The sequence below is a fragment of the Orbicella franksi genome, chromosome 12 (assembly GCF_964199315.1).
Source record: "Orbicella franksi chromosome 12, jaOrbFran1.1, whole genome shotgun sequence".
In the NCBI taxonomy this organism is placed as follows: Eukaryota; Metazoa; Cnidaria; class Anthozoa; order Scleractinia; family Merulinidae; genus Orbicella; species Orbicella franksi.
In genome coordinates this window covers 3,819,680-3,838,877 of record NC_138156.1, presented here as the reverse complement: position 1 = coordinate 3,838,877, position 19,198 = coordinate 3,819,680, and the positions used below count along the sequence as shown (strand labels likewise).

At 45.4% G+C, this 19,198-nt stretch overlaps 2 protein-coding genes across 2 annotated transcripts; one reads left to right on the top strand and one right to left on the bottom strand.

Moving 5' to 3' along the window:
- Positions 1-6,725: 6,725 nt before the first annotated feature.
- On the bottom strand, positions 6,726-8,070 carry LOC145463113 (uncharacterized). Its single transcript, XM_081446825.1, has one exon. The coding sequence runs from the start codon at positions 8,068-8,070 to the stop codon at positions 6,823-6,825; it is 1,248 nt and encodes a 415-aa protein (XP_081302951.1). The 3' UTR covers positions 6,726-6,822.
- Positions 8,071-17,908: 9,838 nt separating this feature from the next.
- On the top strand, positions 17,909-19,198 carry LOC145462987 (uncharacterized). The gene has a single exon (XM_081446676.1). It carries the CDS (start codon positions 17,913-17,915, stop codon positions 19,179-19,181), a length of 1,269 nt encoding a protein of 422 aa, XP_081302802.1. The 5' UTR covers positions 17,909-17,912; the 3' UTR covers positions 19,182-19,198.

Genomic DNA, 19,198 nt, shown 5'->3' with positions numbered 1-19,198 from the left:
ATTACTAACAAGGAGCTACGTTACCTAACCTTAAAACCCCTAAAATCTGATACAAAACTTTCATATTCCACCGTGATATAAGTACTAAGAGTCCAGAATAAATGCTTATAGCAGTTGACATACATTTATTTCATCCTAAATAGCTGACCATTGTTGAGGCCCCATAGTGGGAGAGGGGAAGGGGGGGGGGGGGGGGTCGGTGTATCCCATATCCTGTTAATTTTTGTCCTAAATATCTTGTATCCTGTTAAATCCAGCTCAACGATTTCCTACTCAATTAATATCCTGTTTTATCTGATCTAAACATGCTCTACCTCATTAATATTTCCCCCAAATTTCTTGCATCCTATTAACGTTTTACCCAAATATCCAGTATCACGAAAACCCCTAATAGGGCCTCACTGATGAACTGATAAAGCTGATCAAGATACACAGATCATAATCTTTTGACCTGATACTGTCTATCGTTTTCTTTTTTCTTTTCTTTTCACAGAAATGCGTAAAATGGCTTTAATGCCGGTTACATTTTTACTTCCTACCCACCCTACCCCTACCCGTTGGAATGCGCATTTGTCAAATGTAACGCAATCTGTGGAATAATGGCGGGTGCATAACAGATCAAAAGAGAACTGAGCTTAAACGAGTTCTTGATGAGAATCCTCGATTAAAAGGAAGATTTTAAAGGCTGCTAACAGACTTCTGGGTCAGTTAGGATCTCAGCAAATTGTTAAACTTCTTGTAAACGGCGGCTTATGAGGCGAAAGACAAATAATATTTATAGATGTTATGAAGCGGGCTTCGGAGAGTTGAAATCTGCTTAACCGTGGCGATGTCTGAGAGTGATTTCGTACACTAATCACCGAAAATGTGGCTGAAACATACTGGAAATATAACATGAGGCATCGTGGAACATCCAGTTGTCGACATGTCGCGAGATAAGTGGAATATATCATTGTTTTCTCTGTGCATCGTTATTTTCACGTTATTATGCTAATTAGGGCAGCGGTCTTTGTTGACAAAAACACAGCTTAAACTTCTTCTTCTAACATTTTACAGTTTTAACTGCCCCAAAATTTTATTGCATGTTTTCACAGGTGAGACATTGCTCTTTAAGTGGAGGGTAGTTTTGGGATCTCAAGTGATGTACTTTTGGCGATATTTTCCTTTAAACTTCGCCTTTTTTATGGCGCTTCATGAGTAGTCCGAAAGGGAAGAAATTTAAAATTCTGTAGAAAAATCAGGTGATGATCAAATTGCCAAAACAGCCTCTCAATGTAACAAGAAACATTTGCTTGTCTCGAATAGAGGGTTTTTACCCGGAGTTAGATCGTTTTCTTTGTATGGCAAATTGTTAAAAATGTGCCCTAAAATGGCCGTTAAAAGCCCTCTCAGAGGGGCAAAACCAAGATGGTGGCCCCAGCGCTAAAATACGAATCGAATTGAACTGAAAGTTATATTTTTGTGAATCACTTATCTAGACCATTCATCTGAGAAAGTTTGAGGAATTTGATTTTTTCTGGTCCAAATGGCCATAGTTGAAAATTACAGAGGGCACCTCTTAATAAGCTCCGAGACTCCGATTTTCTATCGTCGAATTTTGATGAGCAGAATTAGACGCAAACTTTAGCAAAGTTTAAAAAATTCTGTTCTCGGGGTTCAAAACCACCTTAAATTTTCAAAAATTTAAGGTGGCTCTTAACCCTACGTACAGAGTTTTTTAAACTTTGCCAAAGCTTGCATCTAATCCTGCTGATCAAAATGCAATAATAAAAAGGGGTTCACCGAGCTCGTTTTTGAGTTATTGAGCATATTAGTAGTCAAAGTTAAAATAAAGAGTATGCTTTTAACAGGTCATACTAGTACTGTTGCTATCGTAACTTATTGTGTCACGAAAATGATAAAAACGTTTTTACGATGATATGGGCGGCTTTTTTGATTCCATGATTACAGTAGCGTCAGCTCTTAAAAATCTAAGATCTAAGATTTTGGTGTTACTACCAATAAGAAATAGTTTGCTAAATGATGACTGAACATCTGATGGATGTCACAACCGACACCCTTTAGCATTCAACACTAATATTATAGACTGAGGGTAGTCAATTTAGAAAATATACGGGACAAACGCGATTCAATTGAAGTCTATACAATAAAACGAAAAAGTAATACTAACAATGAGTGAAAAAAAAGACACTGCAAACATTTGGACCAGACCACTGTGGCTAATTAAGAAATGGAGTGGAAATAAAGAAAACGTGTTGTCTAAGGCACTGGCAATAAGTACGTTACAAGCTAAGTCTACCTCAGCATACATTTTGCAATTGGGTTGATTATTGTTGCAGGTCTCCAGGAGTCAGCTACATATAACTTTTATAAAGCTTAACTTTATAACAACTCGAATAATAGAGTCAAATATTGGAGAAGACAATGTGCGAGGGATTAATCATTGCTGTCACAGCGTTATAATTAGCTTAAGGAGTAGTATATAGGGTAGTCGACAAATACCGTTTCGCAGAGGAAGAAGTATTTCCTCGTTTTTCAGCCCCCAGCTTTAAGTCCGAACCTCACAAGCTCGGTTCGGTTGAACCAGGGGACTGTAAAACGGGAAATACTTCTTCCTCTTTGAAACAGTATTTGTCGACTACCCTATATACTACTAAGGGAGGGAGGGGCACAATTGGAAACAAACGAGCCCGCTGTTATACCGCCCGAGCCGCGATGTCTCGAGCAACAAACAAGTGCGCGTGGCTGATGCGGGGCCGGAAAGAGAGCTGCGAACTTTCCGAGGCAATTCAAAACGTCCCTCCAGAGCTTCGCGAGAAAATTTACAAATATTCTGTCACCATAAAGCTTTGCCAGCGAGCGGATTTGGGTTGGGACAAGGTTCACAAGAATATCTTAAAACTGCCATTCTGCGAATTCAAGCAGCAAATTGTGAGAATGGTAATTTGAGTTGAATATCTGAACTGTTATTTCGAGGGTTGCTGTTTCCCCTGTTTCGAAAGTGAGGGAACTATTCATAATCCCTCGGTAAGGCCGCCGAAGGAGCCAAAAATTCTCATAGAAGCCGACCTCGATTACAAGAATTTTTTGAAAATATGCTCCTGGAACGGTTACAATTGGCACGAGTGGTTCCTTTTTGGCAGGGAGCGTTAGCGAAAAAAGGCGGCGACGATATAACCTCCGGTCGAATTAACATTTAAAAATCCACGGCTTCGTTTGCATATTATAAAAACATGATTGTCAGTGTTCACTTGATTGCGTTTCTTGTGAATGAATATTTCACGCGTGAGTGGCTGAGACACGCGCGTGATATTACACGCGAAGTTGCTGATTGCTTTCATGACGCGCTTCCGGTTGTTTAAGGCCTTCAGACTACAGCTTCCCGTTGCGAATTCCTGATGGCTTCAGTTAAAGCTGGTTGCATTCCTCTTGGCTTCAGTTGAAGCCATCAGGAATTTTCAAAGCCATCAGGAATGTTGAAGCCAAGAGGAATTTTACAGTCACATTTCTATTTTTTGTCCACAGTTTGTTAGAATACGGTATTTCTTCTCGGCCTGGTCAATAAAAATAACACTTTTCGCCTTTTTTCGAGGAAAAATTGGGCACGAAACGCGGTAGAACAAAGAGATTTCACTAGAGCGATTAAAAGAAACAGCTGATCAAGGGATTTTCCCTATTTCGCACTTGACTGCGTCTAGTGAGTAACCTTCTCGAAAGTTCAATGCTATTTTTGTGACATGACAAATATCACAATCACCTGTTTTTAATAAGACTTAGAGATAGTTTTGTGTTTTTTCGCTCAAAATTTAGTTCAAATTTGTGCTTTAATCCGCAAGTTTTTTTCTATATTCTTCCCGAACCTGGTCCCGAACCTGGTTTCTTATTTTTTCAATATCTGGCTGGATTGGATTTGTTTGTATTTGCGCAAAGTTTGAGCGTAAAGTCTCTTTAAGTTGGCGATATTTCTGCATTTCACGTGTGATCAGTTGAAACTCCGTGTCAGAAACCCGATTGTCATTCAGAGCTTGTGAGACAGAGCAGTTTATCAAGTCGCGTTTTGCAATAGCCAGAGAATGGATTCTCGAGTGCTTATTAACTTTGCGTTCAAGCTTCTTGTTGACAACGGACAGGCCAGTGGAAACTGCGCCAGATAAAGCTGCTATCCCGGCAACAGGCGCGCCGATAACAATTCCAACACCAATGATTGATGTTGCAACAGCCCCAGAAGACAGAACTGCCGTGACGGCGCCAAGGCCAACCACGGAATAGTGAAGCGCTTTCCGGGCTTTTTTATATTTTTTCAACACAAGCCTGTAATGCTCAACCTAAGCAGATATTTCTTTTTCAATTTTACTTATCTCAGTTAGCCGGAAATTCTCGGCATTTGTCGTTTCGGGAAGGCTTGGATAGATTCTTCTTTCATTCTCGGCAGGCGGCGCGCTTGGAGGTAACAGATTTGCTGAAGACATTGCGTATATATAGAAATTTAATTTAACTCTAATTCAAAAAGAAGTGGCAACCCCTTGAAATCAAAGAGTTCGCCGTTTTCATCTTTGACGCTTATTGTGATGCTTTTTATAAACTCGTCTGTAGAACAGTCCCGCAAAACCTGTTGCGGAGAACCATAGTAGCTCACCTTTTCATAAGGCTTCCCTTTCTCATCAAACAAGGCAAAAACATCTGACCTTTTTGCCATTGAACAGATTCCGGTCTGTGTCGATCAAGTCGCAATGAATGAAATATGTCGTTGGAGATCCAAGCCTTTTTACGAACGCAAAGCTATAAGGCAAAAACTTTCGCCCAATACCAAGTATATTGGCTAAATCGCGATCAAATTCAATAGGTTTTGCCCCAGACCCAAAATTTCTGATTACAAGCCGGCCAAGAGGTTGGTTTATTGCTGTTTTCAAATCTTTATATTGATATTTTTCGAACAGATCGTTTATTTCTTTTGCCAATCTTTCTAAACTATAATGCCCAGGCTTTATTTTACCGACTGATACAGCTTTATCTTTGTCTTTAACCCCCAAGGTGGCCGAACCTTCCCTTTTCAAAGTGTCCCAGCTGTTGTACAAACTACAAGATATGAGTTTCATGAAATGTACTTTCGGTATCGGCTCTTCAAAATAGATAGTCTCGCCGTTCCGTTGTGCGACAATAGTGAGAACAACCATTTTTATATTCAACAAATAAAATTGTGTTCAAATACAATGCCGAATTGGTGGGACGATATCGATCAAGATCCCAAGTTTTTGAAAAAAGAAGATGCTGCGAAGAAAAAGGCGTGGACAAACCGCTTTCCAAAAGCGGACAAAAGCAGGTTCATTTCACAAGCAATGATCGACGAGAAAAAAAACGTAACCGCAGAGGTGTTTTTCAAAGAAAGCGAAGGCTCGCTTCAAAGCGTCTTCAGCTCAGACAGAAAATATTGGAGCGCCGAAATGAAAGAAGCGCTTGGTTTGGGAGACAGCGGGGGTTTTCCTTATCAATTGGCGCCGTTTGGTTCAAAAATTTCTTTGCCCATCCCTGCGGTACCTTTCGACGGAAAAGCGCCAAGCTTGAAGAAAATATTCAACGACGCAATCCAAATCTACGTCACGCCTGACCAATATTTCACGACAAAATTCCGAGAAATATTCCAAAAAACCAAACTCAGGCACACTTCTGGAACCGAATCAAAACACTGGTTAGGAGGGCCAGACATGAAATATTGGCCGCAACAGCTCAACTTCGCGGTTTTCTGCGCGACACAGGGGTGCGGAGTTTCTCGCGAAATTTTTGACAGCGGGATGAATCTTCCCCCGCAGATAAGAGCTTTCTATATCTTCCACGTGTATTTCACGGTCAGGCGCATTTTGTACCAGCTAGGAGGTGTTCAGAGCATAAGCGCTTTGCCCGGAGACCCGACGTTCGACCAAATGAATAATCATTATGACGTTGCTTCGTACAAAAGGATATGCGGCGAGTTCGGCATAGACCCCTCAAGCGACTTTAGGTTTACTTCGGGTGCAAATAGTGGTTTGGGGGTGTTGTATGTTAAGCCTTGGGGGGAATCGCCAACAAAAACAGATTATAAGTATCCTGGGTGGAACAAGTTTAGCGACGATGGTGGAAAACTGATTAAGAGGAACCTTATTGCGTTTATACGGCCTGATCTTTTTGGAGATCGGCAGTTCGACTGGTTTGCACCCAACACCGCGAATGGATTGACGCGGGTGGGGTTGTCGAGAATCAATCAGTCAATTGAGGCTTTCGTTTACTGCATCCTGGGCGCGCAAGTCAACGTCCGCAGCAGTATTCTCGGTTCTGGTGGCCGGGCGAAAGAAGCCCAAAGCGAGTTCCTGGTGCTGATGGAAGACGCGATCAGACAGCCCGACTTGGCCGCGAGCGTGCAAAGGTACCAGCTCGCGGTGGATCAAGCGAAGGTCAGGCTCAATCTTGCTGTAGCCCCAATGGCCTGGCTTATGCCCGCGCAAATGATAATCAACACCGAAAGCACAATCGGTTACAACAACAAGCTGAAACAGGCGGTCTCCGGGATGAAACTTGGGGTGGACAACGAGGTAAACCCGGGGACAGAAAAAGCTGCGCTCAAACTAATGGCAGGCGGCCCGTCAAAAATTACCCCACCCAACAGCCACCCGTCCAACCCGATACACAAAGCCGCAACAGCTGAATCAAAGAAATCAGCTTCGGCCGAAACTCAGAAAGCACCACCAACGGTGCAAAAAATAGAGCCCAAGGCTCAAGACAAAACACCGCAACACGAAATAAACAAAACAGCTGTCATTGTCGGTGTAGTAGGATTATCGGCTTTGCTGTTCATGGCTTGGCGGTAAGCCACCGCTGCTTCTTAAAATATTTTTCGAACAAAAAGGCCACCGCGGTAAGAATAAGCAGCCAGGTGTGCTCGGCCAGAAACCCGACGACTTGTCCCGCAGCTTTGAATAGAAAATTCACAATCGATCCAATCAGCCCGGGCAGCAAAGAACCAAGTTTCGCGCCAATATCTTTTAGGCCTTTTCCCAAAGCTTTGCCGGTGGCTTTCAAAGCGTTTGTGATTGAACCGACGACAACCCCTATTGTGACCCCCGCGGCGAGAAGAATAGAAGTGAGCGTCACGCCATATTTTTTGAAGATCTCTTTGACCCTTTCCAAGAGAGGCCGCCCCCTTTCCCTTTCCGCAATCTGAGTTTGCAAACGCGCGATCTCCTCGTTTCTTTCTGCCACTCTGCCTTCTGCGGCTTCTTTTTCGGAGAGCGAGGCATTCTCATCTTGGATGATTGCCTGGTCTTCCTCGTTTTGGCGCTGCAGCTCGCTTTCCTGCTCTTTAAGGTCGTCTAAAGGTTTTGTTTGGTTGAGCCTTTCTTCCATGGCGTTTGTTTCACTTTCTTTTGCTGCGATGCTGGCCCTGAGTCTGTCAACCTTTTCTTGTTCTTTTTCTATGTTTCTTGCTTTTTTTGTAAGCAAGTCCAACTCTTTTTTCTTGTTTTCAAGATCGCTTTGATAGTTCTTTTTCAGTTCTTTCAGACTACGAAGCTCTGCTTCACTTTCAAGATTCGAACCTTGTTTATCCTGAATGGCATCAATCTGAGCATTAGTTTGCTCGATTTTACGTCTCAGAACTTCCACTTCTTTCTTTTCTTCTTCTCTTTGCGAAGCGAGTGTTTCCGCCTGTTGTAGTTGGATCTCTGCCTCTTTTTCCCTTTTTTTCATTTCTCTGATAGTATCCCGGTCTTCTACAATGACATCTGCAGCTCCAGGCCCAAGTTTGTCTTTAAACGCGTCTGTAAAACTTTTCATGAAGTCTGTCCCGTCTTCTTTCATAATCTTGTACTCACCTCCATCCCTACCTATTGCAACAATTTTACCCTTGTTTTTTCCTTTGGTGCCTTTCATAATTGCAAAACTATTTTCTGTAAACCGGGTAAACACTCTTTTTAACCGGTCTATGACACCTTGCCGTTCCAAATCTGGTTCAAGGAAAGGGATATCTTCTCCAATAATAAATGATGTCTCGGCATAAGAAGTGTCAGGCAGGCCGGACTGCTCGTGCTGCATAGTATGCATTTCCGTTTGTTCACCCACGTGGTAGGGGGCGCCAGGTTGGTAGGGAGTGGATGCACCGACGGGGTCAAAAGGTTGGGTTGTGTTAACCTCTTGTTCTTCATCATCATCCAAACCGTGTGGGTCATAAGTAGGGTTTTCAAAGGTTGTACCTTTGTCTTCCGCCGTAGCGATATATTTCAAGCGTATTATTTTTTAAATTAGAAAATAATCGCCGGTGTTTTATACACAATATCAGTGCCAGAGAACCTTCGCCCAACGCACAACGAAAAGACATTATACGCCATGAAGGCCGAGCGCGCGGTCAATCGAATCACCTTTATCCGCTCCGAAGCCAACCCCGGGGATAAGCTGTATGTTTCCGTGGCCAAGCTGAACGGGAACGAGGTTCTGGTGCCGGGCTCGCTAGCACTTCGCTTTGACATCGACCTTTCTGGAGGGCACGCCAACAACTTCCTTGTTCAGAACGTCACGCGGGCGCTCGTTGACAGGCTGGTCGTGAAGTTTGCAGGCACTATCCTACAAGACACGGTTGGCTATGACATCAACAAAACTTTCGAAGACCTTCTCCTTTCGCAGGAAAAGCGAGACGGCATGATTCTCGAAGGGATTCAGAGCGAGGATCTATGCAAGATCCGCTCAGGCGCAGGAGACAAGAAAACCTCGGGCGTCGACGCTGAAAACAAGCTGAACGAGGTATACGGAAGCAAGTACTGAATCAGGCTTGACCACCAGATTTTAACCAACCACGGTGTTTTCTACCCCCAGGCCCTTTATAACGACCTCACGTTCGAAGTCAAACTTGCTGAAGCTATACATGTGGTCAGGGGCTTCGACACAACCCAGCTGAAATACAAACTGACCAACATCCAGCTTGAGTGCGAAATGATCCGCAGCAAGACTCTCGCGGACGAGGCACAAAGCGTTTACACCAGCGCCAAAGAGTTCGCTTACGACCACGTGATGCATGACAAAGAGGTGCCTTTCAAAAAAGGCACTGACAAGAAGATCAACATCAAAGTCAACGCCCAAAGGTCACTATAAGCCCTCCTCCTCCTGTTTGTAAAGCCGTATACTGCGGGCGACAGAGATTCAGAAAAATTCATCTTCCCGGATCTGACGAAAGTCAGCGTCACGGTCAACGGCTCGCCCAACATACTTTTCAACGACGGCATCGAAGGCAAGGACATGTGGGAAGAGGCCCACCGCTTATTTGTGAAAGAAAAAAATAAAACCGAGCACATGAATGCGACAAAGTTTTACACCGGTGATAAGTTCGGGCTTGTGATTGACATGCGCTCCATGGCAGATCAGTCGATGCACGGCAGCGGCACCCGCATTGTGAACAGTACAGACGGGGTCCAGCTGGAAATTGAGCGGAAAGCCGAAGGCTCAGGCGACGTGAAATGCCATGTATTCGTAATCTCCGACTCCCAGTTCAACGTTATGGACAGACAGCTAGAATCTGTACAGTTTTAATATGAACATGGACCCAAGCAAGATACCTTTCAACGCTCTCATTGTGGGGCCGACGAATTCAGGCAAATCAAGGTTTGTGGTTGACCAGATCTACGGCCCTTTCCGCTTCAAGTTCGACTACATCGTGCTCATCTGCCCGACATTCGCGCACAACAAGACCTACCACAGAATTGGTGAAAATGATCCAAGAATGGATGTGATAGTATGCGAGCAGCACGACGTGGAAAAGTGGTTGAAGATCGTGAGATGGCTTTTCGTGGGCGCCAACACGCTCATAATCCTAGACGACTGCGCAGCCTCCAAAGATGTGAAAGGGCGTACAGGCGAGCTGGTGAATCTCGCCTTTTCTGCTCGGCATATGGGCATCAGCGTTTGGGTGCTGACTCAGAAGATGACAGGCATAACATCTTCCTTCCGGGAGAACGTGGCGGCGATCGTTCTCTTTTACACCCCCTCGGCCAGGACCACGAAAGCCATCTTTGATGATTACGCTGGCGAACTCTCCCCGGATGAGTACAAAGGTCTGGTTTCAAAGCTGAAAGAGCGAAAGTTCTCTTATTTAGTGTTCTCGCTTCGCCACCCCTACGGGGTAAAGTTATTTTGAATAAAAAAATGAAAGTAGTATATAGCCTTGCACAATGGCTGGAGAACAGGCCGCGTTAGCAGAAGTTATGAACCTTCTTCAAACCGAGCCCGAGGCGAGTGGGCCAGCAGGTGGCATTGTTCCAACCGCTGGACCTGACATTCCTGCTCTTCGCGAGCAGCTGGCCGTGCTGGTGTCCACAGGCAAAGCCAAAGAAGCCATCGGAGTGCAGCTAACCCACGAGCAGGTGAAGCGCCTGAGCGACAAAGAGGTCGAGAAATTCACCAAACGCTACGAGACGTACGTGGGCTCAAAGACAACAGAAAGCCTGATCGACAGCTTTATTTTTCTTGTAACCAAAGCTGTCGGAATGACCGTCAAAATCAAAGACATCGACGCTTACCAAAAAGAACTCAGAAACGACTACATCTTAAACAAAGAGCTCTCCAATCTGGCCGGCAACCTTGCTTTGAAGTGCGGACGGTTTCTTACTGCGGCCAACGCGGTGTTCATCACCACAAAACATATTGATTTTAGTCCACAGTTTCCGGAGCAGAGCCACCCTTCTCGTGATGAATACGGCTATCCGCCTGAGGGCGTTGATGAAGTACCCGGCTCAGCAACTGCAAAATAACTGGTCAGCAATCATCAACAACTGGTGACAAAAAATTGTTATTAATTAAACATTTTTCATTTGCTTAGAATACGCATTTGTTTCAGAATGTCAACCGAACAATCCGAGAGCGCGCCTCAGGTCGAGACCCAGGCAGCGCCTGCCGTAGATATCACACAGCAAGCGACAACTCCAACTCCAACTACGCAGCGCATGAAAAATCCAAAGCGTGTGGCTGCTGGCAAAATGGTTTCTGAAAGAACGCGTCTGGCACGGGAACAACAGAAGAAAGATGCCGAGGCTTATAGGGCTCTAGGGGAAAATAAGGCGAAAGCCGCCACAGAGCCCCCAGAGCCAGCCCCGACTACAGAAGGCGAAAACCCAAAGAGCAGCGGGGAAAAAAATAGCGGCCTTAGCACCACCCAATGGCTTGCTGTTGCCAGCATAGTCGTTTCACTGGTCGGGATTTATTACAAACGTGAAGAGCTCAAGGCTATGGCCAAGACCGCATTCGACAAAAAAACGCTTGAGCCCGCGCGTGTTGAGCCAGAACCCTCTCGCGCGACACAGCCAAAAGGATTAAAAAAAATGATTTAAACTTTTTTAAAGTGTTAAGTATATCACGATGCCGAAAGTTGACGTTCCGCAGATTCTCATCTCTTCAGCAGCAATTTTTGGTATAGGGATTGTATGGTACGACTTCAACAAAAAGGTTTATGAAAGAGTATTACATCTTCTCAAGATAATGATGTGTGAAACGGCCGAAGAAAAGGCAAGAAAAGAAGAAGAAGCCGCGGGAAAGACAGATTAATTTTGTTTTAAACTTTCGTTCTTTACTTATATCAAACGCGCCATGTCCGACAACAAGCTTGTCAAGACCGTCATTGAGGCCGCAACTCTCACGGGATTAGCCGCGGGCATCGGCTGAGCAGCAAAAAAGGTTGTGAAAGAGAATTTCACTTCCGATCCCAGCAACAGCCCGATGAATTACGTGAAGTTCACCGCCGTCATGGCGGGCAGCATTGCGCTCAAAAAGTACCTCGAGGACCAAAAGATTCTCCCCGACAACTTTTGAAATTTTTCGATTTGAATATAAAAGTATCTTATTATATTGCGCCATGGAAAGTCTTGTAAGTTTCAGGGATCACATTTACGAGACTGTTTCGAGGGACGATGAAGCATTCGAGAGGTTTCTCGAGACTTTCGATGAAATGTTCAACGCCTGCAATGTTATTTTCAAGTTAATCGTGCCAAGCATCTGGCCTGAAACTGCGGAGCACGAACAAAAGAGCACCGATCAACTTTCCGAGGCGTATCTCGCCGCCAAAGAAAAATACAAGACCGAGCCCAAAAAATTCTCGACTGGCTTTTTTGCCAACTCGGAATACCTGCGAAATAAAAGAAGAAGAACCACGATAAATCAAGGCTTTGAAAAAAGCTTCCGATTGTATATAACCATGGCGAGCATCGCGATTATGGTTGGCGGGGCCGTGTTGAACGCCACGGCTTTTATCGGTGGCAATTATCTGGCGAGGGCGCTTGGCGGGGGCGACAAAGCCGCGCCTGAAGAAAAAAAGCGCCATGACAAAGCTCTCGAGGCTTACCAAGCGGCTTACGCCAAATACACGCGCGACCGCACCCATCTTCTCGACTGGATTGCGACCAACGCGCAGACAAAGGAGCAGGCCAGGCAGAACTTCACCAACACCGACTATGCCTTCAAACTCTACAACCAGGCGCATCCTGACGAACGGACCCCCCAAGGAGCCCAAGTTCTCAGATTTCTATCAGCCAAGCGAGCAGCAGAAAAAGGGTGAACTCATGTTCGTAGGCGCCGGGGCGCTCGCTCTGGGCTACGCAGCCTTCCGGTTCCTTTAAACTTTTTTACACCTTACTTATATGGACGCCAAACTCGCAAAGATATACTACGGCCCCGGGGGCTACTGGAAAGGTATCGCCGAGGCCGCCAAGGTACCTGAAGAAACCGCAAAAAAGTGGCTGATCAGGCAAGCGCTCTGGCAGATATACCTCCCCGCGCCGAGGCGAATTCCTCGACCGAAATTCGACGTTACCACACCCAATAAGGTCCATCAGGCGGACCTTCTTTTTCTACCGCACGACAAGCTCCCTCGTGGCCGCAAAGTTTACAAATACGCTCTCACTGTTGTCGACGTGGCCAGCCGCTACAAAGAGGCCGAACCCCTGACTTCGAAAAATTCTGATGAGGTCGCCCAGGCCTTTCAGAAGATTACAAGCGCGCGCCTCTGAAATGGCCTCAAATGCTGCAGGTTGACCCCGGGCGCGAATTCATGGGCGCTGTCACAAAAGAGATGGACAAGCACAAAACCTTTATCCGGCGCGGGCGCGTTGACATTCACCGTGATCAGGCCATTGTTGAACGTTTCAACCGCACCCTGGCTGAGCGGTTGTTCGGGCACCAGTACGCCATGGAAATGCGACTCCCTGAGGGTCAGCGGTCCACTGCCTGGGTGAAACGACTTCCAGAAGTTGTTTCGGCTTTGAACAACGAGGTCGCAAGCCTTATCGGCAAGAACCCGCCGTTGCCATCAAAGAAAAATCTGTTTATGTAAGGCCGTCGACACCTTACTCGAGGCCTGTTGGAAAAAGCGAAAAAATACTCCCCTCTCTTGTCCAAGTTTGTTATCTCTACCAGCCCGGCGAGCTTGAAGGCGGTGTGAAAAGAGCCACGGATCCAATCTGGTCTTTGAAAGTTTACAGCATTGAAAGATCTTTCACCAAACCGGATCAACCCGCTCTTTACTATCTGCACGACGGCCCCAAGCGCGGCTTCGTGCGTGAAGAGCTGCTCGTTGTGCCTCCAAACACTACTCTTCCTTCGGCTGACGTGAACTAGATGTGAAATTCGATTGGTTCGGTGTGAATCCCGTCAGGCAGTACCCACCGCTTGTCGTAATACGCGCTCAGCCCCAGCTTCTGCTGCTCGTAAGTGACCATGTGCCCGTCTCGCATCCTGAAACCTCTATTGGTCGCCATATCCTTACTGCCTTCCAGCGCTTCCTTAAAACGCTGCCACGTTATCTCGTTCTGCTTCTCTGACATCCCCTTCGTGCTAAACTTCTTTTTTTCGCTCTCTCCTTCCTCGGCGTAATAGCACTTCGAGCAGAGCGCGATCATCCGGCTGCCCTCGAACTCAAGCTTGAAGAGACCTGGGGTGCGCCCGCTCCACTTGTCCCAAGCCAGCCACTGATTTTTTTCCGCCTCGAATTCTTGCTTCAGCTCTGGCCGGACAACGTCTTCGAGCCGCTCGCCGGAGATTGCAATGTAGTTGCTGTCCGTGTCCATCTGGATGAGCTCGAAATCTCTTCTGTCGACATACTTGTCGAGAAAGTCGTAGTAGAATTCCAGCATCCGCAGCTTCGCCAGCTGATAGACAGCGATTCCAATCTGGAACGGCCGTCTGATTGTTATCCGGGGCTTGCGGCTTTCCAGCTCGTAGGCCTGCCCGATCTCGTCGAGGTCTTCGAAATACGCGCTCCGCAGCGCTCTGTCGACAACCTTCTCGTCTTTCGTGTATATCACGTTCGTTTGCCGCTGCAGTGCTTCGATCAGTTTCCCGTAAGCGCTGTTTCCGAGCCGTTTGAACACTTCGGCGAGCAGCGCCTTGCTTTTGTCCTCGTCTCCTGTCCGGCGCGCCTCTGTCACCTGCTCCACGAACCAGGGAAAGATCTTGGCCGGTTTGTAGTCGATTGTTCTGTAAACCCCCGTGGTTCACGTACCACAACAGCAAAGGGGCGTACACCAGCATCCGTTCTGCGGACAGCGCCCCCACAAGCTTTCTCCCGTCTCCGCGCTGTCTGCCTGTTCTTGCCAAGTACTCTTCCATATGTTTCGGCACAGCTTCGGCAGGAACCCGTTTGTTGTAGAAGAAAGGACACATCTCCTCAAACTTTGCCCGCAAGCGCTCTGGAATCTCGATGTCGACTTCGGCGAATCCGAACCAATTCCCTTCTTTGAGCCTGTGCGTTAGTACAGGAGCCACCTCTGCTTAGAACTCGTCGTCGTAGTGCACGACCCTTTCCTTCCCGCAAGGCATTTCTGTGAGCATGGTCGAAAGATAGAAAGCGTTGTCGTCATAACCGACGATTTTTTTGCAAAGACGCGGTTCTGTTATTCGATGAGACCTTATCCTCGTCACACCAGCTTCGTGGTACCTTGTGAAAACCAGGCTCGGCCCCCGACAACAGCTTCTTTCAGCATCTCATACGCTTCTTTGCCCGGGCTGTGAAGATCTGCGCCCCGCTAAACCGCCCCCCGGAGCAAGTAGTGCAAACTCACGCCTGGGATACTCACAGTGTCTTTCAGAATGTCGATTCCCTTCTCGGTGTAGAAGCTTCTCATCTTTTCCAGAGCCTCAAGGTCGGGCGCCGCATCGAGATTGTTGTAGTAACGCAGCCAGTCTGCGAAGGTGCGCATGCCCTTTTCTTTGAACAATCGTGATAACAATGGGGTGACAGGCCTGCACAACTCCCATCCACTGTAATAGCCGGTTAAAGCTTTGCTCTAACGAGTATATCCTTTAGGGATCTGCCCCTTTTGTACGAGACAATAGGGGGATCTTTGAATATCCTTCTAAGCAATGGTTGTTGTTGAATTAAATGCCAGTTCTGCATAAGTATTTGCTTTAAGTTAGGCACTGATGGGCGATATTGTGTGACAAAAGGCAAGATTCGCCTGTCTTGTTTACGTTTCTGTTGTAGGGCAGCTTTTCTCTCCTCAAATGTAATTTCTGCGAGAGTTGTTGAAACAAGAGTTTCAGGATACCCTCTTTCGATGAGATTTGTTTTAAATTGTGAAATAGCAGTTTTGAATGCTGTTCCAGAGGAGTTGGTTCGGAGAAGTCTGAATGCTTCGCCCTTGATGAAGCCCTTTTTGACCCCTGGTGGGTGGCAACTCGAGAAATGCGTGTACTGAAATGTTTCAGTAGCTTTGAAATGAGTTTTAATGTCTAGTCTAGACTTTTGTGCAAATATTTCGCCTTTGTAAACTTTTGTGTCGAGGAACGTTGTTTCCGTGTCGGAAACTTCAGCCGTGAACTTGATAGTGGGATGGTGGCTATTTGCTAGTTCAATGAACTGCGTGACTTCGTCTTTGTTTATATTCCAGATAGAGAATATATCGTCAATATACCTTTTCCAGGCGAGTGGTTTTTGAGCGCTTTGATTTAAGATTTGTGATTCTACCTTTCCCATAAAGATGTTGGCAAAAGCGACTGCCATTTTTGTACCCATGGCTGTTCCATGTGTTTGGAGGTAGTTTTTTCCAGTAAACTGGAATGAGTTTTCTTGAAGTATAAGTTCAAGCGCTCTTTTTGTGCAGGCCTGTCACCCCATTGTTATCACTGTTGATTTTGTCAGACAGGCCCCGTCCCATCACGTGCGAGTACCGACTTTACGCAAATCTAATTATAGCATGTGAACAAAGTACAATCTCCACATGTACTACAAAAAAATGGGATAAAAATGCAAAATGCAGTATGAAATACCCTACGCCAGTGACCAAAACTTGGCGAGCTACTAGAATAAGAAAGGGTCCTTACATCCACTGCTTTATCCCATAAGATATCTACAACACACGCTCAAAATAAAACATTATAGCCATGAGAAAAAACACAGCATCAAGCTGTGTACAATAGGATCGAAAAACTTGCTGTCTCTCATTGCACTTGTGACAAATCAGCCAATAAAAGTTTAGAATTTTCGATCCTCCTATCGAGTATAAAAGCTGAAAAAACCAAGCCATTAACTGAGTGATACCGAGCATTGGCCTCTATCGCTCTCCTTATCGGCAACTGAAGAGATCCAGAAGGATCGAAACCGCGGTCTTGCCTGAGTTTTTACGGCCATGAGCCTGCTAACATCTGGGGGTCTATTAGCTGACCACGCTCAAACCAGCAATGACTGTTATATGAATGAAAACAACGGAGCTACGAAGATGAATGTGAACCACCAGGCTGACAAAACGAACCAGGCGGAAAAATCTGACAGTGAATCAACTGATGGAGAAGAAATTACCCGCACTGATGAACGCGAAGCCATACGAGAAAATCACCGCCGCAAACGTAAACGCGATCAGCCCGACGAACTGGAACAGGAACTTGAACGTTCCCGAGCAGCGCTAAAATCCCTGAAGAGACACCTAGAAAGAAAGACTTGTCCAAAGTCGCTACAATACCGAGCCAGAGCCCGCATAAGAGCGGATGAGGACTTCAAGAGAGACATTAAACGTCTTCGCTCAAAAGCTGAGCAAGACTATTTACAAGCGCTGATACGGTTTCACAATCGAAACATCGAAGGCCTCCGCACAGCCATAAGACAAGAAAAACAAGTTCAGGCCAACAAAAAACAAAAGAACATTGTAACCAAAAAAACAGCTTTCGCGCGCTCGGCGCCCAAAGAAACTGTAAACAAAAACAATGTATCAAAAAGGATCGATGAACTTAGAGCCGAAATCATGTCATTGTTAACATTATTAGATGACAGCAATAAACAGAAGAGAGATTATACCTGTCTACTCTCTGACTCTCGTATTATAAAACGGGGACATGGGAAGAAAAAGCCATCCCAAATACAAAACAAAAAGCGAAAAGAGCGCAGAAAAAAGGATCGAACCGATCGTTTACATGCACAAACAGAGGCAAACAAAAAACACATAAAGAACCTCTCGAACATAGACCTCACAAACGACCAAACTAACTTGTTAGCAAAGGGTCTCAAATTTATCCCCACACCAAAAGAAAATGAAACACAAATAAGGCGCCATCTTTTGAAGGACTTCGACCATTTCGTTAGAAGAATGCGCCTACAATACATTTTCCACGGGGAAGACGACGAACCGCATCCTTTCCACGTTAAATCAAACTGGATTCCGCCGGTTCAATAATCAGTGGCTCTTGAAAGCTACTTAGAAGAGGTCAAAGTTCAACTTGCTGAAGTGCAACTTACAAAACCTAAGGATAATCTGCCCAACACAGAACGAAAGGCGTTGAAAACGCTACAAGAAGATCCCAACATCAATCTTAAAAAGGCAGACAAGGGAACGCGAACGGTTGTCCTAAACACTGAAGATAAAATCCTCGAAGGACAAATCCAGTTAGACAACCGTGAACACTACAAACCCCTTGAACGTCCTATGGTTGTAGAGACATCCCTAAGGGTAAAACAATTAGTTAAGGAACTCCACCAGCACAACTATATTGATGACATGACCAAACTATGGTTTTGTCAAACACCTAATCCGCCTCGAATACCAGTGTTCTACACGCTTACAAAAATTCACAAACCAACTCCGGTTGGAAGACCCATAATATCTGGGTGTGATGGTCCGACAGAGAGACTGTCTGCATTTGTAGACAAACTCCTTCAACCCATGGCAAAAGAACAGGAGTCATATCTTAAAGACTCGACGGACTTCATCAATTTCATAGAAAAAACGAGAGTACCAGGGAACGCTATCCTTGTCTCAATGGACGTGACAAGCCTATACACAAATATACCTCAAGAGGAGGGGATAGAAACGGTATGCAACGCATACGAATCTTACTATAAAGGAGAATCCCCCATCCCAACACAACATCTTAAAAGAGCGCTTGAACTTATACTTCAAGAAAACTCATTCCAGTTTACTGGAAAAAACTACCTCCAAACACATGGAACAGCCATGGGTACAAAAATGGCAGTCGCTTTTGCCAACATCTTTATGGGAAAGGTAGAATCACAAATCTTAAATCAAAGCGCTCAAAAACCACTCGCCTGGAAAAGGTATATTGACGATATATTCTCTATCTGGACTATAAACAAAGACGAAGTCACGCAGTTCATTGAACTAGCAAATAGCCACCATCCCACTATCAAGTTCACGGCTGAAGTTTCCGACACGGAAACAACGTTCCTCGACACAAAAGTTTACAAAGGCGAAAGATTTGCACAAAAGTCTAGACTAGACATTAAAACTCATTTCAAAGCCACTGAAACATTTCAGTACACGCATTTCTCGAGTTGCCACCCACCAGGGGTCAAAAAGGGCTTCATCAAGGGCGAAGCATTCAGACTTCTCCGAACCAACTCCTCTGAAACAGCATTCAAAACTGCTATTTCACAATTTAAAACAAATCTCATCGAAAGAGGGTATCCTGAAACTCTTGTTTCAACAACTCTCGCAGAAATTACATTTGAGGAGAGAAAAGCTGCCCTACAACAGAAACGTAAACAAGACAGGCGAATCTTGCCTTTTGTCACACAATATCGCCCATCAGTGCCTAACTTAAAGCAAATACTTATGCAGAACTGGCATTTAATTCAACAACAACCATTGCTTAGAAGGATATTCAAAGATCCTCCTACTGTCTCGTACAAAAGGGGCAGGTCCCTAAAGGATATACTCGTTAGAGCAAAGCTTTAACCGGCTATTACACGTGG

Coding starts and splice junctions, on each gene's coding strand:
- LOC145463113 (XM_081446825.1), bottom strand. CDS start 8,070: ATGCATACTATGCAGCACGAGCAGTCCGGCCTGCCTGACACTTCTTAT.
- LOC145462987 (XM_081446676.1), top strand. CDS start 17,913: ATGGTTGTAGAGACATCCCTAAGGGTAAAACAATTAGTTAAGGAACTC.